General features: G+C 49.6%; 10 protein-coding genes across 10 annotated transcripts; 5 read left to right on the top strand and 5 right to left on the bottom strand.

The window, feature by feature from the left end:
• Positions 1-340: 340 nt before the first annotated feature.
• CTRU02_210241 (uncharacterized protein) lies at positions 341-1,003 on the top strand (the record flags this gene model as incomplete). The annotated part of the gene is made up of 1 exon (XM_036729689.1): positions 341-1,003. The coding sequence occupies one exon, from the start codon at positions 341-343 to the stop codon at positions 1,001-1,003; it is 663 nt and encodes a 220-aa protein (XP_036578531.1).
• Positions 1,004-1,263: 260 nt separating this feature from the next.
• On the bottom strand, positions 1,264-2,965 carry CTRU02_210240 (uncharacterized protein; the record flags this gene model as incomplete). Its single annotated transcript, XM_070205415.1, has 5 exons — positions 1,264-1,723; positions 1,781-2,262; positions 2,319-2,503; positions 2,552-2,699; positions 2,834-2,965. 5 exons carry the CDS (start codon positions 2,963-2,965, stop codon positions 1,264-1,266), a joined length of 1,407 nt encoding a protein of 468 aa, XP_070061063.1.
• Positions 2,966-6,143: 3,178 nt separating this feature from the next.
• Positions 6,144-7,568, bottom strand: CTRU02_210239 (plasma membrane protein; the record flags this gene model as incomplete). Its single annotated transcript, XM_036729687.1, has 5 exons — positions 6,144-6,508; positions 6,583-6,647; positions 6,707-7,086; positions 7,145-7,224; positions 7,301-7,568. 5 exons carry the CDS (start codon positions 7,566-7,568, stop codon positions 6,144-6,146), a joined length of 1,158 nt encoding a protein of 385 aa, XP_036578529.1.
• A 1,469-nt stretch (positions 7,569-9,037) lies between these two features.
• On the bottom strand, positions 9,038-10,225 carry CTRU02_210238 (short chain dehydrogenase; the record flags this gene model as incomplete). The annotated part of the gene is made up of 3 exons (XM_036729686.1): positions 9,038-9,677; positions 9,727-10,092; positions 10,152-10,225. 3 exons carry the CDS (start codon positions 10,223-10,225, stop codon positions 9,038-9,040), a joined length of 1,080 nt encoding a protein of 359 aa, XP_036578528.1.
• Positions 10,226-11,179: 954 nt separating this feature from the next.
• On the top strand, positions 11,180-12,403 carry CTRU02_210237 (uncharacterized protein; the record flags this gene model as incomplete). Its single annotated transcript, XM_036729685.1, has 3 exons — positions 11,180-11,585; positions 11,729-12,066; positions 12,125-12,403. The coding sequence occupies 3 exons, from the start codon at positions 11,180-11,182 to the stop codon at positions 12,401-12,403; spliced, it is 1,023 nt and encodes a 340-aa protein (XP_036578527.1).
• Positions 12,404-12,533: 130 nt separating this feature from the next.
• On the bottom strand, positions 12,534-14,299 carry CTRU02_210236 (glucooligosaccharide oxidase; the record flags this gene model as incomplete). Its single annotated transcript, XM_070205414.1, has 5 exons — positions 12,534-13,010; positions 13,080-13,135; positions 13,191-13,637; positions 13,699-13,736; positions 13,803-14,299. The coding sequence occupies 5 exons, from the start codon at positions 14,297-14,299 to the stop codon at positions 12,534-12,536; spliced, it is 1,515 nt and encodes a 504-aa protein (XP_070061062.1).
• A 927-nt stretch (positions 14,300-15,226) lies between these two features.
• CTRU02_210235 (trichothecene 3-O-acetyltransferase) lies at positions 15,227-16,618 on the bottom strand (the record flags this gene model as incomplete). The annotated part of the gene is made up of 1 exon (XM_036729683.1): positions 15,227-16,618. One exon carries the CDS (start codon positions 16,616-16,618, stop codon positions 15,227-15,229), a length of 1,392 nt encoding a protein of 463 aa, XP_036578525.1.
• A 1,075-nt stretch (positions 16,619-17,693) lies between these two features.
• On the top strand, positions 17,694-18,857 carry CTRU02_210234 (Beta-lactamase domain-containing protein 2-like protein 1; the record flags this gene model as incomplete). Its single annotated transcript, XM_036729682.1, has 1 exon — positions 17,694-18,857. The coding sequence occupies one exon, from the start codon at positions 17,694-17,696 to the stop codon at positions 18,855-18,857; it is 1,164 nt and encodes a 387-aa protein (XP_036578524.1).
• Positions 18,858-19,314: 457 nt separating this feature from the next.
• Positions 19,315-20,064, top strand: CTRU02_210233 (uncharacterized protein; the record flags this gene model as incomplete). The annotated part of the gene is made up of 1 exon (XM_036729681.1): positions 19,315-20,064. The coding sequence occupies one exon, from the start codon at positions 19,315-19,317 to the stop codon at positions 20,062-20,064; it is 750 nt and encodes a 249-aa protein (XP_036578523.1).
• A 1,956-nt stretch (positions 20,065-22,020) lies between these two features.
• Positions 22,021-23,025, top strand: CTRU02_210232 (GDSL-like Lipase/Acylhydrolase; the record flags this gene model as incomplete). The annotated part of the gene is made up of 3 exons (XM_036729680.1): positions 22,021-22,231; positions 22,293-22,351; positions 22,408-23,025. 3 exons carry the CDS (start codon positions 22,021-22,023, stop codon positions 23,023-23,025), a joined length of 888 nt encoding a protein of 295 aa, XP_036578522.1.
• Positions 23,026-23,934: the final 909 nt, after the last annotated feature.

Raw genomic sequence — 23,934 nt, 5'->3', positions numbered from 1 at the left:
CGTTTGGATGGCACTTTAGCACACCGAGACAGGTGGCATTCATTCGCCATTGCATCTCGCCATTTACGCCTGATTATCCTGGATGAACTGCATTCTATGGCTCGCATCGTCTCACCTTCGGTTAAGAAGCCGTGAAGAAGGTAGAGTGTATCGCCGAGCTACTGAGACCTAAGGCTTTAGACCACGCACATAAACTCATTGGCCTACGTCACGAACGGTAGGCCCGCGGGCGTTTCACACCCGGTTCTGGAAAATTAAAGCCTAGGCCCTTCCCCCCAAAGCAGCTTTGGCCGTTTTTGAACCGCACGGCTCGTTAAATCTTCTTACCTATCTCTACAGCATGGAACCAACAACAGAAACACGGCACATTCTCTTCCTCGCCAGGGAACACGAAAATGCCATCACAATTGTTCTGTCCAAGCCGAAGGGTTGTGCAGTCCCTCTTTACAACGTCAACCACAATCCGAAATGTTCCAAAATGGAGATTCGAAGAATAAAATGCGACTCTGTCTCCACAGAACATCGGCCCATCGGAGCCGTCAAACTCCGCACGATACCACATAGAGTTGATGTAACAGTCCGCGGTGTCTCGTTCAAGCTGTCCCGCAAACACCCCCTGTCCAGCACCCTTGGCTTTCGATTCCTGGGCGCCGGGGAGATGAGATGGGAGAAGATTGACAAGAAGAGCAGGGGAATGAAGCTGGTGGACTTTAACGGCAAAACCCAAGCATTCTTCCACCCTCGGATGCACGTGGTCAACCACCCTGCTGGGAACGAAGGCGGTGGTGAGATAGGTGACAAGAGCGGACGCCGTAGTAGTCCGGGAACCAAGGCTGGATGGGGGCCTGGCTTCGAGTTGCTCGCGACAAGGCTCGCTGATCTGGACATGGACTTGATCGTCACGACAGGTTTGGCGGCTGCAGAGTATCGCAGGCAACTAGACGAAGACTGGGACGATTTCGTCCAGGATGGACATGGCAACATGCGAGACAACAGCGGTTAAGACATGGTCTACACCTCGTTATCTCTTTGAGTTCATATAATACCCTTGTCAAAACAGATGGTGATTATTCCTGAATTCCTGAATTCGGTTCGTGTCTCCACCTTTTTTCCAAACAAGTCCGTTGTCACCGACGCTGTCATGCCAGTTGAAGCCCATCCGGGGCTACCGGGCTTGTGAAACAAAAAAGAAGAAATAGAAACTCAGTTTAATCATGATTCAATGGCTTTTTTTTTTTATTACAACTACCAACATCAACACTATTATGTCCTACCATTCGCATCTTTCTGCCATTTTCTCCCTGGCCCTACGTTTTGTAATTCCACGTCTGTAATTATGTTTGTTTCGTTTTTTCTTGTAAGCAAGACTTGGCGTTTCCCGTCTGCTTTTGCAGCCATTTGGTCTGCAATATCAATGGGTGTTAAAGGCGGTTCTGGCTTGTACGGTGCCTCGGGTATCTCCATGAATTTGTCTTTTCCGTGATTCAGTATCGATCGCTTTGATGGTGATGTGCTCATAGTCTTTGTAGTGATGTTTCTGCTCGTAAAAAGTCGCGGGACCTTCTGTAATAGTGGCCGTAAAGCGGGTAGACTCGCGCAAAGGATCGCACAAAATTCTTCGATGATGGACCAAATAACGATGTCGACATTGTCCCAAGTGGTGTCAAACGTGCTGGAAAACATGACGAGATACTTGAGTCTCACCATGGTCGTAACACATGCACTAAAGCGTGTTAGTAGGTGCCCTTAGCAACAATTCACTGGCCATGTCGTAACCCACAAGGAACCAAGACTAAACATTAATCCCAACGCAATCTTCTTCCTGATGTTGAGCTGCAGTTTGATCAACTCGGGGATTGGCAGCACCAAGATGACGAGATCCTCAATGATGCTGAAAACTGCTCCGGCGTACCCAATAGCTGTGACGTCTAGACACTTTCGGTTCGAGTTGCTTCTATCCCAAATCGACGAAATTGGTGTGCATTGGAAGATGATGACAAGCAAAAAGATGAGGCCGTGAGAGAGCAGGAACGCAATGAAGTACCGGACCGTAAGCTGAAACCATCGCGCCGGGAAGATGCGAGAGAAGAAGAGCAAAATCGAGATCTTGGCGAACACCTGAATGAGGATGTAGATCTGTTGAACAGCGTAAAAGAGCTGGATGAGCTTCGTGCCCGAGGCGGGTTCGACGTTCCAATAGTGCGTTCCGAAGCCGAGGTCGGCGCTCGCAATCTCAACACCAGCTAACGCGGCGAGAAGCAGCTAGATTCCCATCAGCTTCTCCGTTTTGCAGCACTAAGCTTTACTTTTGAACTAACCGTTGCAAATACCGCCGTCCAATCGTCCCACCATAGTCGTTTTGTGATCATCCATCTCGAAATGCAGCGCAGCGCGACGACCGGAAAGGTGATGGCGGAGAGGGCAATGGCGATGTTCTTGACTTCTTGACTTCTTGATTCCTTCGGATAATCGGCACAAAGAGAGGCCTCGAGTTCCACGGCAGCTACATCGCATTAATACTATGTCTTTGGCGGGGGGACGAGAGACATACTGATCTGGTCCTCGAAGGGACAATTTAGTTGCACACATGTCGACAGATCTGACTGCAATTTGATGTTTGGACACAGGCACTCGGCAACGGTGGTAACGGAAGCCAAGCTACAGTTGCCAACCTGAAGACTCTTGGTGAGGCATGGAAGCTATCGTGGGTCTGATCAGCCCTATCATCGGAGAATATCCTGGGTCCACGGTGGATATGCAGGGAGTGATGTAAGGAGGAGGTCAAACAAGCAAACCAGCAAACCAAGAAAACCAAGAAAATACATGTACTTACAGAACAATTTGGAAGCAAAGAGAGCAATCCTGTTACACTCTGAGCCTCGACCGCCGAAGCGGCAAACCACAAGAGAGACAGTGGCAGCAGCAACCGCCGGCTGTGCTGCCGCTGCCTCGTTTTTGTGGTCATCTCCTGGATATCTTAGGACAACATGTAAGGAGAACAACAACGAACGGCATAGGGAAAACGGAGGAAACAAGCAGGCGGGGGGTGAGGAGCATGAAGTACAACCCACGTCCTCCGGTGGCTACCAGGGGGTTTATTTTCTCTCCGACACAGCCCTTCTTCTATGCTGATATAAACGAATCCACTCTCCCGTCAGATTTTCGATTAAAAAATAAAAATAAAAAAAAAGAAGAAACGAGCGCAGTGGGCAGCATCGTGCCCTTCCCGTCAAATAGCGCGCTGGTGCGGTCTTGGCTGCACCTGCGCGCAAGTGTGTGATATAGCAGACTCATACCCACTCACACACTTTGTTCTATACACTGGCATCTGCTTCCTGTAGCCTGCCTCCACGCCGATCTAACGCCGACGCGGCAGACTTCCGGGTGAGATGAACCAAGTGGGCTAGTCGGCCGAAAGCCAGAAGGAATATGCAGGGAATCCACATGGTCAGGGCCTTCCTGATACACGCTTCTGCATGAACCCTAGTCGAACGATGGTTTAGTCCAGAAGCAAGCTGTCAATGCGTCTAGAAACACTTTCTTCAATAGGCGTAGACCAGCGGCCGTGGCGAACCAAACGACTTCGTATAACGGTCGACGCACGAAGAGACTACTGCGAACGACATCAACTACCACTCTACACTTCAAAAAAGAGACTTGGGTTCACTTGGATGGTGGTATTGGGGTCGGGTTGGGGGCTATGAATCGGGAAGATGTTCCCGACGTTGGGAGGGGATTAGGCCCTGTCAGTGCGGGGGGGTCGATCAGCGACATGCCAAAATGGGCTGCTCTCTGCATTCTTTGAGGACCGATTCTATGGCGTCGCGCACTTGCATATAATCTCATCTCGCTCAGGGGCCGCTCATTGCTGACTGGTCGACAACTTGGGACTAAGGGGAAATGTCATGCCGGCAGGTCGGGTAATGGGTACGGATAAAGGTAGGTTCAAGCTGAAAAGAGCCTGACGGACAAGGAGAATAAGCCGCTACGGGCATGACTCGCAACCACACGGAACCAGGGGTGGTCCAGACATAATAGCCTACCAGTAGCCTCTCACGTTGGTGTAAGAGGGAACAAAGCCGGCTGGCAAGATCCAGACACTTGAGGATTTGTACCCTTGGCCATAGTGGGCGTCTTTTGCATATGTTGAATGATGCAAAATCCATTATCAAGCACACCCGGCCGTATAGAATCAGGAAACACATTCATCAAGCTTGCATAAAGTTGGGAGGTCGGTCGGTCGTCTCTTTACGGTTTTCACGTCTCTTCTTAAGGTCACATTGAACAAGTAAGCAGAATGGGGAAACCTGAATGCGCTTCTTTTTCCAGGGCCATCAGTAATCGGCCTCATCGGTCTTTTTCCCCCCCAAAGCTGAGCCGAACCACATAAAACCATGGCCGAACTCTTTTCCAATGGTCACTGGTGGCGTCTGCCGCTAGCCTCGGGGTCTTGCGCATGGATCAAGCGACGCATTGGCCGCTGAGGAATCCAAATTGGTCTTAGTTCCCCATCTCATCTGCATGCCCCATCGACGCGCGCCAGAATAAAGATGCATCCGAGTCTCATCGGGGAGAGAATAGACTTTCCTTCTCTGTCAGAACAGCTGATAATTGTCCTCATGTGGGAGCTTGTATTCGAGTCGTCATGTTTGGCACCGGGCGCTGTGCGTCATGAAGGAGGGGGACCGGGTGCCGGGTTAGGGCCCGTAAGCCACTTACACCCGAAGCTGAAATAAACTTGCCACACCCTCCAACACTCCAGCTCAGCAGCTCTCTACCCTCTACTACGTAGTACGTAGTAGAGACGTACGTAGTAGAGACGTAGTAGAGAAACATCGTACTTTGTTTTAAACTTTCGCCCAGTTTGACAGGTGAGGCATGGGTCGAAGCAAGGTCGCAGAGGGTTTCAGGAATTTATTCGAACCCATCGGGTTTAGGTCCCACCTGCAATTATCTCTGTCAGAACCACAATCGACAGTGCGGCCTTGATCCTCTTTTGTCCTTTTTTTTTATTTTTTTTATTTTTTTATTTGCCTTTTATGTACGTGACTGATGTGTTTTCCGTTTTCATGATTCCCCGTCCTGCCGCCCGCCATGTCGTCTGATCTTCGTAAAACTGCGGAGGGCTGCTGGTGATTTGGTCTTTACCAGTGACCGTGCTGTAAGAAGTATGTCTCATACTAATCTCCCATAATAGAACTATCTTAGAAGAATAAAATGGCGCCTCTTAGGAGTTCGACGGAATTCCTCTGGAATGCGTAACTGGGTTTCAAGAGCCGATGCCAAGTATCACTGCTTTTCCCAAGCAACGCTTGGAGACGTATGCTTCGTTGTGGTTTGCGGTTTACTCCTACCTATCAAAGTTCTTCCGAAAACTCCCAGCGGAACCGACGGATCCGCATTTAGGAGTCATCAAATTCTAAAACTTCTTGGTCAGCCTTTCTTAACAGCGTAAGGCTTTGTGGTTCACCAAGATCTCCAAAGCTGCGACCACAAGATGCCCAGCCATGAGCACAAATGAAGGCCTGGCGTTGCGCCACTGTGCAAGAGTCCGGACTGCGTGAGGGAACGTGCCGCCCTTCCAGCAACGACTAGCTTCGAAGATCACCCCACGCCTGATCTTGAAGAAGGTTTATGGCGTCGAGACCTGTGACAGCCCAACGGGGGTTGCTTGGATGTCCTGTGCTCATTAGGTGTTGTACCGTTATTGGAGAAAAGCCGATGAGCCGACCAAGCTGGGCCTTCTCAAAATGTACATTCAACCGAGGTATTCCCAGCTAGGAAATTTTGGAGGTGTCGGTTATCGAGTACAAAGTTACCAGAGCAAAATGCCATCCCGACAAGCGGGCCAATCATTCCCGTGGAGGCGCCGGTGAAACATGACATGGTGCAGGCTTCATGCTCTTGGACGATTCAGTAGGTTCATGATGACACTAGGCAATCTCGATCGATGGACTCTAGAAGAACTGTTCTTGTTTGACATCTAACTGCCGAAACTAAATAATCTATCCATCACTCTGGGCTTCTCCGTAAGCCCTTATTGCGGTTTGCTTTTAGACCGTCTGCTTTTACACTCTATCGCTCAAATAACTTGGATTTACCTAAATATAAACACATGACGCCGAGGGAAATGCAAGAAGGTTCTACAACGCAATTCCAAGAACCTGATCTACCTTGGTCGATTGGGCATTTCTATCCCAGCATCGACCCTGTTCCGCCTGTTCGAGCTTAAACCACTGAAATTCGGCCTCGGTCTTGGCTTCAAGGGCCAGCTGGTCTTTCCATGGTGTTGCCATTGGTCTGATGACTCTGGGAGCCACGGCGCGGTTGCAAGTCGGTTTACCGGCCCAAAACGTAAAGCGGGATGTCTTGCGGCGTCGGCGGCGATGCTTTATCGCTCTCAAGTGAGCAATCTTGGCGAAGAGGGGAATGATGGGCGGTATTGATATGCAGACAATCCCGATGGTACACTCGGCGATGGAGCACAGAATCCAAGCCACCCAGTTGTCTGCCGTGATGCCGTTAGCTTCCTTTTATGTGTTGCAATGTGATTTGCTCATCGCCACTCCCGGTGTGACTTACAGGTTGCATCAGCCTCGTTGAGAAGATGTAGACAGACGAGCTTGATCATTGCGGCCACACATGCCCTATGATTTTGTCAGTGGCCACCCCCAAGTCTTCTTCAACTACGCTGTCCTATACTTACAGTCCGGCAAAGGCGAAGAGCACTGTAACCCCGGTTTTCCTGCTCAACGATAATTGCTTTGATTTCCAGATATATGGTAACGGAACAATGCAGAGAAGGATGTCGATGGCAATACTAATTGCGGTGCTAGCGTGCAAGAAGTCAAAAAGGGGGTAACACGCAGCGTCCCCGATCGTATTGTCCCAAGCTGCCGAGACGGGTTTGCACTGAAACAGTATGGCAAATACCGAGGCTATCGCGAAACCTCCGGTAATTGCTGCTGCGGCGTACATCGTATATCGCATAATCTTATGGGTGATAATTCTCAGGAAGGAGCATATTGCCGATAATCGTGCGAATGCGATTGCGCAAGGGTAAAGCGTGTTGGCAATGAACACGATCTAAATCTTCTTTTAGCCCACGTTATCGTTACCTACTATATGCTACGGAGCGACTCACCAGCATCAGGTTCCGTGTACTATCGGGCAAAACCTCGACATCAAGATTCCAGTAATGTTGGCCCAAGCCGAGATCCGTCGCTACAGTTATCGTCAGTCAACGAGCCCATAAGTTGATAAAGTAAAGGCCCCTGCCGCCTTGCTAAATAGAACATACCGATGGGCAATAATGAGCAAATTGCAAATGTAAAGAGTGCTGCAATGATGACCAGCACATCGTCGCTGAAGAAGTTCCGCGTCACTGTGCAACGAACGATGACCCGAAGAGGGACAATGATGCCGACGAGGATGAATGCTGTCAAATTAACAGCCCATACAACTGCCACCAAATTTGATTTGTCGGATGAATCTGCCATGGGTATAGTAGTGTTTGTCATGTTCGAGAGTGCCACAACTTGTGGTCCATTGCCGTATTCGAGATACATTGTGTGGGAAGCCCACTATTTCATTGTCGTACGAGTAAAAGGTTATAGTTGAATCTTAACGACATTCAATGTCGTCAGCAATCAAGAAATGAAGTCGAATTACAAGTAAAATATCGCCAGAGTAATAAAAATATTAAAAAAAAAAAAAAAAAAAAACCGCGAACGAGAAACGAAAATACGACGCGTGACGGGAAGGAGTCGACATTTCTACGACTTTACTCTGACATGTGCATTGAACAAGCCACGCGGTTTCACGAGCATTGAGTTTGTTGGTTTTCCATTTCGCGCCAGGAGCCAAACATATCTACCCTGTCGCCGCGTCAACGGGCGGGAACTAGCTATAGCCCCGATGCTTTGATCTTCAAGGCTTGAGGGTGATCGTGCACTCCCGCGTTTTTGGGAAACATGCTACAGCATGTCGATACCCTCGAATACCATTCTGAACTCTTGATTTCTTAATACAGACAATCTGCAAGGAACATGTCATCTAGCCAAATGGAACGTTAAGCAAAAAATTAGAATGTCGACCACATCCGCCTGATTACTATTTCGAAAGACACCTTAGTGAGAAAAGCTTATCTGTTGCCCTAAAAAGATCTGTGGCTTTGGCTGACGGTGTCAAACAACATAAGTTTAGCACAAGGAGCAATATTATTAAAAGCTGGAGAACACTAAAAACCGAATACAATGTCGTTCGGCGAGCCTAACCCCTTGGCGGGATTAGCTTGAGTAGAACCGGAACTAGTGCCTGGCTAAATCCAACGCACTGATAGCGAGCAAACGCGCATTGTGGTTCAGCCTGCTCAGCTGAAAGGGCTCCAGCAGATACGACTCACCTGACGGAGGCGGCGTGTCTAAATGTGGAACCGCCACGATCTCCAACACGTGGGAGCTGGCACCGTTACGAGATCTGGTTGATAAATTGTGTCAATGCTGGCGATGACCTATACGGAACGCGTCCTAGCTAGTCGATTCTCATGTGCAAAAGAATATGTGATGACGTTCCCTCGATGGGTGCTAAGACAGAGTGACAAGGCGTGGCGAAGTCTCAAGTGCGTTTATGCACACTTCCATATATGCCCAAGCCGTAATAGGTATCAGTGCCAGTAGAGGATCGGAACAATGTGTTGACCCAGCCTTGGTAGTTGCTTGTGAGACGCGTTGTTGTCTTTCTATACCGTTCGCGACGAATTGGGGTCTCTTTTCTTAAGTATAACCGAAGTGGTCTTCTCAGCAACAAACTCAAGTTATCGCCCCCCTTAAAGGGAATCATGCACTTCACAACCTGATTTATCTACGGACTTAGAATCTGTAGGATATATAAGGACAAGAAGGGCACAAGTATTGCAATACGAAATAGAAAAATAAATTGATCGTGAGCGGTAGCTATTCCCCATCTTATCACCCAACTTACTCGAAACTCTTGGCACCGGAGGCAAAATCAAGACACTGCAGGCTTCTCAATACCATCACCATGCTTCCAAAGGAGACAGACCGATCTCGGCAAGATAACGGTTCACTTCGCTAGTGGTGTTATCCCACATTCCCCTAATCTGCTTCTGGTCTTTAGCAACGGGGTGTGGGTTGCGGATCTCTCCGAAAGGCTCCAGGTATTTTCCCTTAAATTTGGAAGCATTCTCGCGTACCTCCTTGGCGGTGGCCGCAAAGAGTGGTGTCACAGCTCCCTGGTCCACGGTAAGGAATGTCGTGGACCGGAGGAGTGAAAATATGGACCCCCCGATCTCTTTACACCCATCGCTATCTACACCGCCAGGGTGAACTGAGATGGATAGAATGGGCAGATTCTGCTCGTCCAATAAACGCTGCAGTTCTTGGGCAAACAGGAGGTTTGCAATCTTGGAGGCTCCATAACGAATCATATCGACAACGAAAATGTGTCGACTGGCGAGTCGCCAATGCAGCGGATAGTAAGGAACAGGATTAGTCAAGAAGCTTGGCGAATCAAAGGTAAATTCGTAATTCGAGGGGAACATGGCGTAGTTGACGTTTGAGCTAATGGTAATGATGCGAACGTCGGCATGCTTTTCCTTCGTGGCGTTTTTGAGGAGCGGGAGAATGCCGTTGGTGAAGACGAAGTGACCGACATGGCTTCGCTAATGTTAGTGGGCGAACAGATTAGATTAGACTTATATCTCACCAAACAGCCATGTGCCACTCCCATCCAGGGCCTGCCGTCTCTAAAGACCCGGTTGCAACACCAGCATTATTTACTTTGCGAGGGCATTGAATTAGTCGCTGGCTAGATTTCAAACAGGCAGGGTCGAACTTACTCAAGATGTCCACTTTGTTTTGCTTTTCTTTCAACTCTTCAACTGCCCTCCTCACACTTTTCAGGTCTGACAAATCGAGAGGCAGCCAAACCAGCTGATCCGGGTCAATTTCCGGGTTGCTGAGTCTGATGGTTTGCAAGGCTTGTTCAGCTTTGTCCTTGCTTCTTGCCGTGAAGTACACAGTAGCACCTTGAAGTGCGAGGTACTTGACAGAAGCCAGGCCAATGCCTGAGCTGCATTGGGTCAGTTCCCATGGCTCTGGATCACCTGCACAAGCTTCGAGGAGGTTTACCTTGCCCCAGTTACTACAACCACTTTACCCTTAAGGTTGGGAATATCCGTTAGGGGGTTCCACTTGTCAGGCATCTTGAATAGGGTTGGCCAGTTTATATCCCAGTACTTTGGATAAAGATGTGGAGCAGCTTCGCAATGAGCTTGGAATAGGGCGACAGCACACTTGCTAAGAAACCCATTTTGTCGTTCCTTTGAATTGTATTAAATAAAAAAAATCTACTCAAGGCGTAAACTCGAAATTCATTACTGAGAACACCTTGTTGACTAGACTTTTGTTTGAAAGCTTCTCGATTGTTCGCATCAAAGAACCAAGAGCATTCCGCCCGCATGTAATCAACCAGCGGACGAGCGCACAAAGTTCGGTCGGAATCCTTGTCAGCACAGAACGCTATACCATTTTAGGAAAATGCATCAACCCAAGCTCGTCCGGAGTCGGGATGACTGTAAAAACATCAGTGTGTAAACATGGAATCTGATTGGCCACTTCGTACTTATGTCTCCGTAAACCCTTGGACTACCCACATTTCGTCGGAACAACATGGCTGAATGGAAGAGGGGGCTGAATGTGAGGGGTGGTCAAAGTCTCTCTCGATCACCAACATTAGGCAACACGGGGTTTCCAACAGTGTGAGCCCCATATGTCGTCCAAGACTCTTCACTCATCAGTCTCACTCTCTACACACCCCCTCCTCGAAGGATTCCGTGTTGACAGTTGGTCCACCTCAAGGCCAAGCCAAACCGGAGCATGCAGTGAGAGGCTGGCTGTACGACTAAACATTGCACCCGAATAGGCAAATGCTTTCTACCAACAGCTTGGTTATCCCCAACAGTGGTGTCACATTCCCCACGGGGCCTACACCGTTTCTCGAATCCGACTTCCTGGGACATTAAGCGCACTATACTGGGACCCCTTACACCTTCTCTCGAACAGTGTCTGGCGGATAAGAGGTCGTGCGTGAGCGAACCAAAAGTTTAGTCTAACGGATACGGCACGGTACGGGTACTCATACCGTTAGTACGCACGCTATGTCGTCACAAACGCATAATCATGCGGCGCAGACCAAGCAGCAGAGCATGTTCATGTTTGTTCAGATCTCCCACCCGAGCGAATCCGCTGCGTGGAAAAAGAAAGTCAGATCTCATGCAGCACGAAACCCACATGCCCGACGGGAAAGGGTTAGCTCCTACCAGTCGGCTCAAGAGGACGATGGGCTGCCCAGTCCACGTTCTGATAGTCGACCCCAACAAACTGTCAAGTCGTCTCCTCGATCAATATCATCGGCGGGTCGCTTGGAAGTCGCCCGAAGGGGGAAACGAGGCGAGTCCAAGACGCGACCCAGCCCCCTGACCGTTTTGAGCGCGGCAGAATTGGACCCATTTAACAGCTCAGTTAGACCACTCTCTGTATTTGAGCAAAATCTTGTTCACTTGTGTAAGTACATTAATGACCCGAATGGCCGCTTCCAAAGGGTCCCACGTGTGAAAACTTTCGTTCCCTGGATTGTAGTGCACACTACATGCACTGTATATATACACTGGATGCCTGTCAGCCTGCTAACATACACTGTCTTGTAGTCAAGGAGGAAGTCGTATTAAAGCGTATAACCCAAATACCTGGCATGGTGCTTCATATATCTCCCTCAAAAGCAAAGACTTTCTGGACGGCCATATCCCACCACTGGATGCATGCCGCAGTTACAGATGAAGGGATGCTGGCCAGCATTTTTCTCTTTACATGTCGGCATATTTACGTGAAAATGGGCGCCACATACCCTGATATACTCAAACAACACGCAGAAATTTACAAGGTCGCTCTTATAGAGAACCTTTGGAAGACAATGGAAAAGGAGATGAGGGATGGAGTGATTAATGATGACACGATAACGAAGACGCTGACCTTAGTATCTGATGCGGTAAGCCAAGGTTCTCGTTTTCCTTGATGGCGTAACACCACTGACTATAATGTACAAGAACTTGTTGAATAATTACGAAGATGCAATGACGCATACAATAGCAGCAGCAGACCTTATCAAATTACGAGACGGGACCAGAGATTCGCAAAAGCCTGAGAGGGACCCTTCCCTTGGAGATATTCGGATATTATTTTCGGAAAATGATAAAGTAGATAATGTGCTAGGCGCTGTAAGCTTTGAGGGTTCGTCGGAGGCTAGTCCGACGCCAGAAGTAAAGCAGGGCAGCCTCAAGCAGAAGCAGAAGCAGTTGGTCTTCCGACTCGGGCGAGTCGGCTAATGAAATAATGAAAAAAAAAAAAAAAAAAGAACTTTGAGCCATCACGTCAAACATTCAGCGACAATCGGTTTGATTAATTACTACTTCTAGCGCCTAAACGACTCGCAAACTTATTCATGCAACAGCTTTTCTATGTGCTTACTCCCTGAGGATACGTGAACACCCCCTTGGGATCGTACTGGGCTTTGATAGCCCGCAGACGAGGTAGACTTCCCATGTAGTACTGGTTCTGCGCATCGGAGTTACTAAGCTGCGAGTCAGCGTAGTTGATGTACCGCCCCCAGCTACCAGCAGTAGGCATCTTGCTAGTAACAGCGGCCATCCAGTTCTGGAGGAAACCGGTCCCCTGGTTGGCGTTGGTGGGGTAGGCCGCGCCATTGGTGGAATCGTAGAATTGCCAGAGCAGCAACTTGTCTCGGTGAGGATAGGAGGTTGACGACGCGTCAATCTGGGCGATCTTTGAGTTTTTGCCTCCATGGACATCGACCAGAATGAACCATCCCCGGTTGACCGTCTTGGCTTTACCCTGCAGGTAGTCTACAAAGGCCTTGAAGCCGTCCTTTGGCACCTCCTGTGTGATAAGGCTCGAGGCGTAGAATGTGTCAGTCTACTCAGACCGGTATATTAGTTCCTCGCGCGATCTAGGAGCGTATCACGTATGCAGTGAGTAGCTTACCGCGCTCTCCGTTCCCGTGACGTCTAGGGTCTCTCCACCATAGTTTTGTAGCTGACCTACGAAACATGTTAGTCTTTTGGTATTTAGGCATGAGAAGGAGCACTCAATTACCAAACCAGTCAGTGCCGTTAATGGTGGCTTCGTCAACATTAACACCGAGAGGAGTAAGGAAATCCTCCAAGACGTCGCGGGTCTTATCCTCGTCACCAAAGTAGAGGCCGTCAAAGTGCATGTCGTCCGGAGTTGCAACAAAGCGCAAATTCAACTCTTGCGGCATGGTCTTCTGGGCATATTTCTGGAGGCCTACAAGCGCGCTGACTATCTGAGTGCTTTTCTTGAGACTGACGGGCACCTTGAACACGGTGACAGTCTCAGGAGCCGCGAATGTGTCGAACTTGAACTCGGTCACGATGCCAAAAGACGAACCAGCACCGCGCAGAGCCCAGAACAGATCAGAATTCTGGGAGGTTGAACATTTGACGATTTTGCCGCTGGCCAGAACAACAGTTGCTTCGATCATCCAGTCAAGAGCAAGTCCATACATGTGCGAGGCGAAGCCTACATAGGTCGGTCAGTACTAGGTAGAATATACGCAGGGGCCATGACTACTACTACTTACCAAAGCCGCCATGTAGCGAATGTCCAGACGTACCGACGCTAAGCGTAACATTCATCATCAGCTTACTTCTCCAAGCTAGCATGTTGGAGCATATGGTAACTCACCCAGGACACGACCCATGGGAAATCGCGCGCTTGCCTTGGTTGTAGAGCTCGGTAGCCACATGGCCCAACCTCGCACCAGCCTGGACGATGGCTGTATTGTCGCTTTGTAACTTGACACTATACATCTGGTTCAACTGCACCACGACGTGGCCATTCTCGCCTCCGAATCCGGCAGATGAGTAGCTGTGTCCGCCGCCCCTGCCCGTGACCTTGTATCCGTACTGAGCTCCGCATTTTACGGCCGCTTGGACGTGACTCGGGTCAGTTGCTGTGACAATCGCGGCCGGAGTAAACTGAACGCGGAGGTTGTATGGACGGACCCCGTCGGACCAGTCTGCAGAAGATTGAGTGCTTATTGGAGCCTTGGCGGCGTTGAGACACCCTTGGAGGGTGTTCTTGGAAGATTTGCTTTGGGCGTTGACATCTTGAGGCAGTGGGTTGGCTGCACACAAGGGAATGGCGGCGGCTGCCAGCGAGAGAATGAGCTGGGAGCGCATTGTAGTTTTACCTTAAAGAAAGAACTCAGGGTCTAAAGAATGCACCCTGTTCGAATCAATACTTTGGATGAAACGGAACAGATTTGACATATTCGGCGTTCGGACGACACATTTATATCGCATTTAATTGATGTCGGAAACAAAAACCGCGTTCATCGTTTTTTCTTTTTGTTCAACTGCCAGCTGGTTTCTTTCATATTGTCGCGGAGCGAAAAAGCGATCTATCCTAAATGAATGATTTAGACCACCTTGGTCGCAGGGTTCGGGACTGATCTGTGCCCCAAAGGCGCAAAGTCTAAGGCTATTCGTGAATCGGGGAACTCCTTATCGTCCTCAAAGCTGACGACGCAAGAGGGTTAGCTTGCAGGGAGATCCGTGTTCATACCCGAATGCAGATTGACGACGGGCGAGACCACAGAATAAGAGTTTCCTTTTAACCCGCCAAGGAAAAACCTTAGCCAACGAATGATTCGACCTTCTAGGCCCAAGATCATTGATTCGGTGACCTCATTAGCTGTAGATCAAACCAAGCCTATTCAAGCATCGGCTTCTCTGGACGGCGAATTATTCGGCTTTATGGCGTCTTTCGTTGCTGCTTATGCCTCTACAAAGTCTTGGACAGCAACCTGGCATGTAAACACAGGGCTAATTAATGGGTTCGGAGAAGCATCTAATATCCTGGTATAGGGTTTTGAAACTTCGTTTCATTGCGTTCTATCTCCCAAGAACTAGCAACTACGTCCTTTGAGCTGATAATAATGGCCAGTACCCTGCCGATACCTACGCAGCCTAGTGTTCTCAGTTGGTACATCGTCTGACAAACGCGTCATCAAGTCGGCAAACTATGCCGGCAATTCCTTCTAATCTATCACTCCAATTTTAGCTTTAAAAAAAATCTTAACTTTCGCTTTCATTTTCTATAGCTGTCTATGGCTTGTTATCTATGTGGGTTGCATACTTCTTAAAGGTGGCATCCGACCTCAACTTATCCATATCCTCATCCCTCAGACACGTTACCAATGTAATATCACCATCCGGCGTCTTAGGAAGCAGGTACATGAGACTCTCAACAGGAGTGAACTGAGGCCTCCTAACGGACTCGGGCCTGCCCAATCCGAGGCCGAACTCCTGCTCATACAAGTCCATCTTCACCCATGAGCTTAGCATGATGTCCCTATGCAACTCGAGGGTTCCCGTAAAAGAGAAGCCTGCCTTATTCGCAGTTTTGTCAAGTACGGTTGCGAAGGCGCGCGTAGCATATCCCAGAGCTTTCGGGTCAACAGTGGACCGCAAAGCGGACGCTACAACGCCCAAAGGTTCGTCTATCAGTCTCTTGAGACTGAAACTATTGTTTGTCATGCTCTGAATGAGTCCGGGGAACGTCTGTGGGACGTTGAGAAAACTACGGACATTCACCGCCCGAGCAAACTTTACATCCTCCTCAGCATTTAAACGCGGTGCGCGGATGCGAGATACTGATTGCCAGATGAAAGCACTGAGGGCGTCATCAGTTGTGATGTAGCCAGACGTGACAGATTCTGAGGCGAGCGCTTTGAGGGCTGAGAGGGAGGCGGATGGAAAGTTGAAGTAAGCCCATCTGCACGCTGCAGGCTCTTGGGGTGGTCCCTTTGGTGGCGTGACGAGGAAAGGCGCGACATCAGAAGCCGGAACCTTGTGTTCCAACAGTGGGATGATGTTTTGACGGGGAAGATTGCCTGTCGCAACTTCTTCCTCGGTAAATGGCTCATTTCGACATGCCTTGGACAGCAGATCGATGATTTGGGCTTGGCCAGTGCCGTCCATCAGTTGGTGATGACCGAGAAAAGTGAGAACAAGACCACCTTTGATGAAAGTAGCCTGCACGATAAAGACTGGCTGGGGCTCAGATGCCAGCGCGGGGTCAATCGGCAGTGTTGGGCGGGGTGCGAAAATACTCTCGTCCAACATGTTGACTGGGAAGTTGGCTTGCCTCAGGGCATGCATCGTGGGTGCTGAAGAGGTATCGCGAAGATCTTTGATCACCAGCGGAGGAGTCGCCTTCAAGGGTTTGATTTTGTACACGCCCGTGTTGCCGTCGCCGGCACCTTCGTTCACAACCTGACCAGCAACCCATGGGAAGCTGCCAGCGAGGCGCTCAAGACCGCTGGAGAGAGTGTTGACGATATTCGGGTATGAAGAGTCCTCCTCCACTGCGAAGAGAACAGCTATTTGCGTGTAAATGTTGAGGCCTGGCTGCTGGCCGAGGATCTCAATCACTTCGTCCATTTTGTGTGTGGTGTGGAGTTTAGTGGTCGACGGTGACAATTCAACTCTCAACATCCGGTTTAGTGTCCTGTTCGCAACGTCGTCGTAGGGATTGATGGACGAGGTAGTTGCATACAAAACACTGTTGATTTGGTTACGCTTCTAAAACGGTTTATTTAAAAGACTGTTGTTCGGCTTTATATCCAATTACTTGACATCTCCCAGAGCCTCTTCCTTTTAGAGCATTTGGATAGGAGCATGGAGATAGATGTACATCACACCAAAAGGCTCAGCCATTGGTTAGAAAGCCACTTTTGGGGGAACCGCTAATGTCCCTAGCGTTCTGCACAGGCCAAAACTACAGTGGATTTCAGCATCATGCTTGGCTCATGATTGGCTATTTTGACGATGAAACCGTCTGGTTCATGATGATTCATTCACACTCACGGATAATAAAATTTCATAACAAGGAGAGCTTATGACAATTTGGTACAAAGGCGCCAAAAGTTCAAATGAGATCCCCAATGCCCATGTATATACATATGTATGCCCTTCAATCTTTATCAGATCTGCTAAAGACCGACGCGGGCCGGATCTAGGCCGTCAATAAAAGTCAGATCCGCGATGCGTCTAGGGGGTAATTTTCAGAAGCTGAGCCTGTTGTGAACTAAGCCTTGTTAATTATGGGCATTTTCCCAGGGTTCAGATCCTCCAGTCAGCCACAAGGTCTCGCGGCGAAAATTCGTCGGAAGGGCATTTCCCCTTTGCGGCCATCAGCGCCACGCTAGTCCATGCCGGCCGCCGAGCCTGAAATCCCTCGGCGAGTGTGGGCAGCGGCTCCGACCCTATGCCAGCTATACTGGGTGATGGCCGGCCGGCGCATCGGTGTCTAATCCGCCGATCCTACTGCACACGAACCCCCTCTCAACGATGGATAGTGCCTAGCTGATTTCGTTCCCGCCCTGTGATATTCATATATATATCAGCCTTGATGTCGCAGCATATTGTCAAGTCCTTCATACATCACCAAATCAATCTACATCTTTAAAGCATCTTATTGCATTGAACATCTTCTTACCCACAAAACTACCGCTTTTCGTATACTACGCTACATCATCCCATCTTCAACAAAAACCAACACATCTCAGTCATGGCTCAAACACAAGGCACCTGCGACCCCAGGTTTGAGGAAGTTCGCACTCAGCTGCAGCAATTTATCGAATCAGGAGAAGAAGTTGGAGCTGCCATCACAGTCAATCTCGACGGCAAAGACGTCGTCGACATTTGGGGTGGATATGCCGACAAAGAAAACAACAAGCCTTGGGACAAGGACACCATCGTCAACGTCTTCTCCACGACAAAGGACGTCTTGGCCCTCGCTGTTCTCATTCTTGTTGACCGCAAAGTCTTCTCAGTCACCGACAAGGTCTCAAAATACTGGCCCGAGTTCGCCGCCAACGGCAAGGAGAACATCGAGATCAGACATATTCTATCACACACCTCGGGCGTCTCGGGCTGGGATGCGGACCGACCACTTTCTTTTGAGGAAATCTCCAACTTTGACGAGGCCAACGCGAAGCTGGCAGCTCAGGCACTCTGGTGGACGCCCGGCTCGGCTTCGGGATATCACACGTGGACTTTCGGGCACCTCTTGAACGAGATTGTCCGCCGCGCAACCGGCACTTCGCTCAAGGACTTTGTCTTGGAGGAGATCGTTAAGCCTCTGGGTGCTGATTTCCAGTTCGGCGTTGCTGAAAGTGATCTGCCTAGAACAACGGACATCATCTCCGTGCGCCTGCCCCCACTTACCCCTGGTATGGGTCCACAACCAGGCTCCATCACCTTCAAGACGATGAACCCCATGCCCTTTCCAACCAACTTCGCCAATACACCGTCGTGGAGAAAGGGAGATATCCTTTCTGCAAGTGGACACACCAATTCTCGCGCTCTTGCTCGCATCCTGTCGGCAATTAGCCTCGGTGGTAGCGTTGACGGCAAGCAGCTGCTCTCACAGGAGACTGTCGACCTGATTTTTGACGAGCAGGCTAACGGAGTCGATCTCGTCACCGGCATGCCTCTACGCTTCGGCATTGGTTATGCAGTAACGGGAGAAGGAAACACGGTCGTTGCAGACTTTTTGCCAAACGGGCGTGTGGCCTTCTGGGGAGGCATGGGTGGTTCGCTTGCTATCATGGATGCCGACAGGAAACTCACCATCACATACGTGATGAACAAGATGTCGATGTCGGGTGTCGGAAACAATGTGGTAAAGGAATACGTGAAGTCTATCTACAAGGCATTGGATGCTGCTTGAGGGACATCTTATGATTTGTTCAAGGATAATTAATTGGCTCGCTCTCGGAATGCGTCATGATGCTCTGTAACATTACCCTCTGCTTTAGACCTGATTTTAGACATGGCTCTCTCATCTTATCAATCAAATAGATTATGAAGATACATTATGACTGTTCCCAGCCAGCCTTGTGATGATGCCATGGTGTCAGGAGTTTTTTATTGTCCCCGAATTCTATTAAACAACCTTCTTGTTCAACACCAGCCTAGGTCCTATTCTGACTCAATCAACTAACAAGTTTATTGATTTTCTCTTGAAATCCGACCTTGAGAATCTATAAATAAAAAGTGTTCCACTCCCAATCGTCTTCCCATCATCAGCAACTCACGATATCTTCTCAGACATCTTCTAACGTTGGGACAAAACAACTCTTGATCAACTAACCTAGTACTTTGCAAAGTTCTACGACCTACCAAAAATGTGCCGTGAATTTCAGCAGCTCGTTGTCTGTTGCTCTGAGCACTGCCCTGAAAGCAATTACGGCGTCCGTCTGCCACTCCTCCGCCTCAAGCTCAAGCCAAAGCCCTTCTACGTTCTATGCGAGAAGGCCCACGAGCTCGGCTATCGTCCAAACGCCAACTGCATGGGAACTCTTGTTGCCAACTACAACCCGGAATGGTGTCCCGAGTTCCGCGGCGCCGGCCATTTCCAGGAGGAAATGGTTCTCTCGGCGGTTGCGTCCCGCAACATGATGCAGACACTGGCCAACGTCCTGGTCTTTTGTGGCACTTGTCTGGGATTCGGCCACGCCGAGGCTCTATCCTTGGAAAACGGTCGTCCCCATGCTCGGCTCAACTCTGGACCTGGCCAGATGCACGATCCCGCCATTTTGGCGCAGGGCAGCTGCCAGCGAATGGAAGGTGAGTGGACCTGTTGCGCCTCTGGAGAATGCGGCGAGGAAGGTATGTGCGAGTTTCGCGCTGCTGCTATCCTTGCTTCGACTACGGGACGTGAGCTTGCTCGGGAGGAAGCCCAAGCTGTTGCCACTGCTGCCGCCGCTCTCATTGAAATGAGCTGTCAGCACCAGAACGAACCCCAGACTGCTGTCGCTGTTGATGATGATGATCAGGCTACTGGTGTTGATGATGTGATTGTCGTTAGCGGCTACTGTCCTCGTGGTTGCAAGAAGTGCAACTTTGGGCGGAACTCGCACCTTCGTATCGACTAGACCCTTCGTATCGCTGAATTACTCTGTGAGTAAGAAACAGGAAACTTGAGGAGTTAGGTAGGCCAATTGGTATTCGTATTATTATCATTTTCCTTTATTAATTATTGCAACGTGCCACGATACTCTTGTTATTGTTCGACTTAAGAATCTCTGATTAGGTCTGAATGTTCCATGAGAAGTTGACCAAAAAGATTAGTACGTCAGTGAATTCCATAGGTAAACCAAGTCAGCTACCTGCAACTTTCACGGTGCGTTTAAAGGTAATGTTATCGATGAGATTTCTAAAGACGATGAATTGCACCGTGCCCCTAAAGTGCAGCGGCAGGCTAAATTTAGACGTTCAGCTATATTAGTGGAGTGATTCACAACGTCGCTGGCGTTCATTTACGATTTACGCTAGTCAAATATGCGGACGTCACGGAGGCGACCCTTGATGCCATGCTACGACACGGGGAAGGATAATTAGAGGCCGTCGTGGGAGCCATCTGTTTAGTGCCGACAATCGTCGCCGATCTTCCCGGTGATGCATTGACGTCAGATACCGACAGGGTATCTGTAGGCCGACAATGGAGTCTGCCTGGAGGACCGGCACCGATGAGTGGACGGGCATTTTAGCGGAGGACACAAGCTTGATTGCGGCGATCATTGAAAGAAACACTGGTGCCGACGTCAGAATTATTCATTCTTGGAACCGATAAGCTGTCTTTAGAGGTAGATCCCATGATGTCAAGCCCCAATAATAAGCCTCTTGAAGGCATGAGATGCCGCTGGAGATGGATAGGGATGGCAATGCCATTAGAAGAGTTTGTTTCCTATGTCCCATGTTAGCAGCCTTTCGACTCATCATTCATCCCATCTCTGACTATGATTGCCCGTGTTCGGCATGGCTGGCATGCCGTTCACAGCCCCCTTTTCTTGGCGGTTTATGATGGAGTATACATGGATTGTGCCTGTTTCCCGGTAAGAGGGAAAAGAAAAGGCATGAAAAAAGAGTTGAGGACATGAAAAAAAAATCTGCTGGAAAAAAAAGGAGACAAGGAATTAGGACCTACCCACTGCATTTGCATCCCATGTCGATGTTCATGCGCTATATTGTGCTGGCGTTCGTTTGTTGGCGCAGGGGGCGGCCCGAAGCCCTATGCCTTTCTATTACGGCAAGGCACATTGCCTTTCCTTACCTTAGCATGGCTAAGTATTCAACATCTATGGGGCCGCCAACAAGCTCACAAAAGACCCTTTTCACCCCCGGCTACACCGGTGTTCTCGCCCATCTTTTTAATGGGTAAACATGACAGGATGGCCGAGGGAATTTACAGCACGGTCTGTGCCACCTAGGTTTGTTGCCCAGCCCAGCTTGGCAAACTGCCGGTAGGATTGCCATGCAACATGACCCCATCACGCTTGTTGGCGCCATAGAGCTCGCTTATGTAGTCTGCTGGTGAGATGATCAGCCAACAGTGAAAAGAAAGGTCTTTTTGTCCTAGAGTACTAATCACGCCGGACACTTTGCATGTTATGGCAGTCTTGCCCACTCATTATAATGCTACAGCACCTCCAGTACAGGCCATGTCCTTGGCAGCAAACTGGGCCAAGAAGATGGGTCGGGTCATATTTTACCTCCCACGTTCTTCAATGCGACTAACCCACTTCATTCCAACCGGCCGAATTCGTATTTTGAGGGGTCCGGCGCAGGCTGGCTAGGTTTCTCGCGAGGCAAAAAAAAAAAAAAAGATGACAGGGCATTGGTCCTTTAGAAAACCGCCTTTGCCGGTCGTCTGCAGTGGGGACCGACTAGGCAAAATCCGACCGAAGAATGCGCCTGACTGCGCCGGCCTGTCATGACCCCCAGATCATGATACCGCCGCTATTTGTAGTCGCCGCCCACCCCTTCGGAGACTTGCTCAGGATGCATCTAGTCATGGCCATCGTTCGTCTCATGTCCTCTCAGACTTCAATATGAGGTTTTTCGTCGCCAGCGCCCTGGCTGTCTTTGCGCCACTCGCCCTCGCCGCGGCTGATGCTCTCGAGTACAAGAATACCGCCGCTGGGCAGGTCATCAAGGAGGGTGTCAAGCTACGAATCCTACCCATCGGCGACTCTATTACAGTGGGATATCAGAGTTCCGACAAGAACGGGTATAGGCAAAGACTACAAGAGAACCTGTCCAGTGAGTATTTACCGCTGTCCCGTTCCTCTCATTTGAGAATCACAGCTGACCAACGTGTCAGAAAATGAGGTCGTCTTTGCGGGGACCGAACACTCCGGTTCCATGAACGACCCTTATCATGTGAGTGAACACGACGGCGCTCTTGATGCATCAAAAATCGTATTGACATGTCAAAGGCGGCTTGGAGTGGACGAACAATCAAATACATCAGCGACAGCGTCCCTCAATCCCTGAAGCAACGTCCAAACGTCGTCCTCTTACATGCCGGCACCAACGACATGAATCTGAATGAACTAATCTCCTTTGAAGGGAACGACCCCGCCGGCGCAGCTCTACGGCTTGGTGCGCTTATTGACAAGATCATCGCCGCCTGTCCAGACGCCGCTGTCCTGGTTGCCCAGATCATCAACACCTGCGATCCCGGACAGCAACCGGGGACGGAGGTCTTCCAGAAGCTCATCCCGGAAGTCGTCCAGAAGCGGAGAGATGACGGTCACCACGTCTTGGCTGTCGACTTTGCAGCCGCAGGTGACGACATCTTGTCCAAGGACTGCATCCATCCCGACGACGACGGGTACCACAAGATGGGCGACTACTGGTACGACTTTATCACGCAAATACCAAAGGACTGGATCAACCAGCCTGTTGGTGACGACCCCAAGAGGTCCGCCCTACCGTCGTCCAAGGCTGTCCCTGGGGACGACAGCGGCAGTGGCACTAGCGACATGTTCAAGGCGAATTTGGCACTGCTCTTCGTAGCTCAGGCACTTCTAAGTCTAATTTTTAATTGGTAATTGAGTTTGGATTGACAAAAGCATCACTCAGCCTCATGCAGGCTCACCAATCCACTGTGGATTTGAACTGGAAAAAAATAAGCAGGAGCAAGCATCCCGTCCCCCCGATGTGAATCACAGTGTCTAGGCTTCAGTGATTGAAGTCGGAACGCGCTGGACAAAGTCGTTGTCCTCCCCATATCCACTAATCTTATCCCGGCGAAATGTACCGAGACACCTAAAAAGCTTACGTCTTACGCGTCTCAGAACGAAAGCGTCAGGATCGGCTCGAAGCATGGCGGCCCATGGCCTTGATGACCCAGGATTTCGGCTTGAAGGGACGGTCAGTACGTCTACACAATGGTGTTTCATCGCAAAGGCCTTCTAGATTCTTGGACCGAGACATTGTGATCTTTTCAGTCGACAGTGTCCCACTGGATCATTGTCTATTCGGAATCTCGGGCAGCCGGCTCGGAAGACATGGCTGGACGGCGTAATGCAATATGAGGTTCGGTGCAATTGGTCGCAACGTTTTCGCTACATACCGCGAAGAAGTTTTTACATTATGAGTATCACGAAACCATGGGCGATGAGAATAATGGGAGCAATGAGATTCCGCTCATCTGAAAAGCTCCATTCGGAATATAGTTAGGGTACAATCACTTGGATGTTCAGTTTCCCCCAAGATTCCCTCTTTTTATGTACCAATTTCGACTTGGAAGCACCGGAAGTACCAATTTCTGCAACACCCAGCACACAGATAGAACTTGAGGCATACGCACTCACACATGTATCAAAAGTCATACTATTGAATTGTCTACTCACATACAAGGAGTGACTCACCATAGTCAGGCGGCTTCCCCTCATTCTCGTTAGACAATCACAATCCTTATGAGACGGATACACCACTAACCTGTAGATAATTATAGC

Source organism: Colletotrichum truncatum (assembly GCF_014235925.2).
Source record: "Colletotrichum truncatum strain CMES1059 chromosome Unknown Contig_0006, whole genome shotgun sequence".
NCBI lineage: Eukaryota > Fungi > Ascomycota > Sordariomycetes > Glomerellales > Glomerellaceae > Colletotrichum > Colletotrichum truncatum.
The sequence above is the reverse complement of the archived record's forward strand: the minus strand, read 5'-3'. Positions and strand labels throughout refer to the sequence as shown.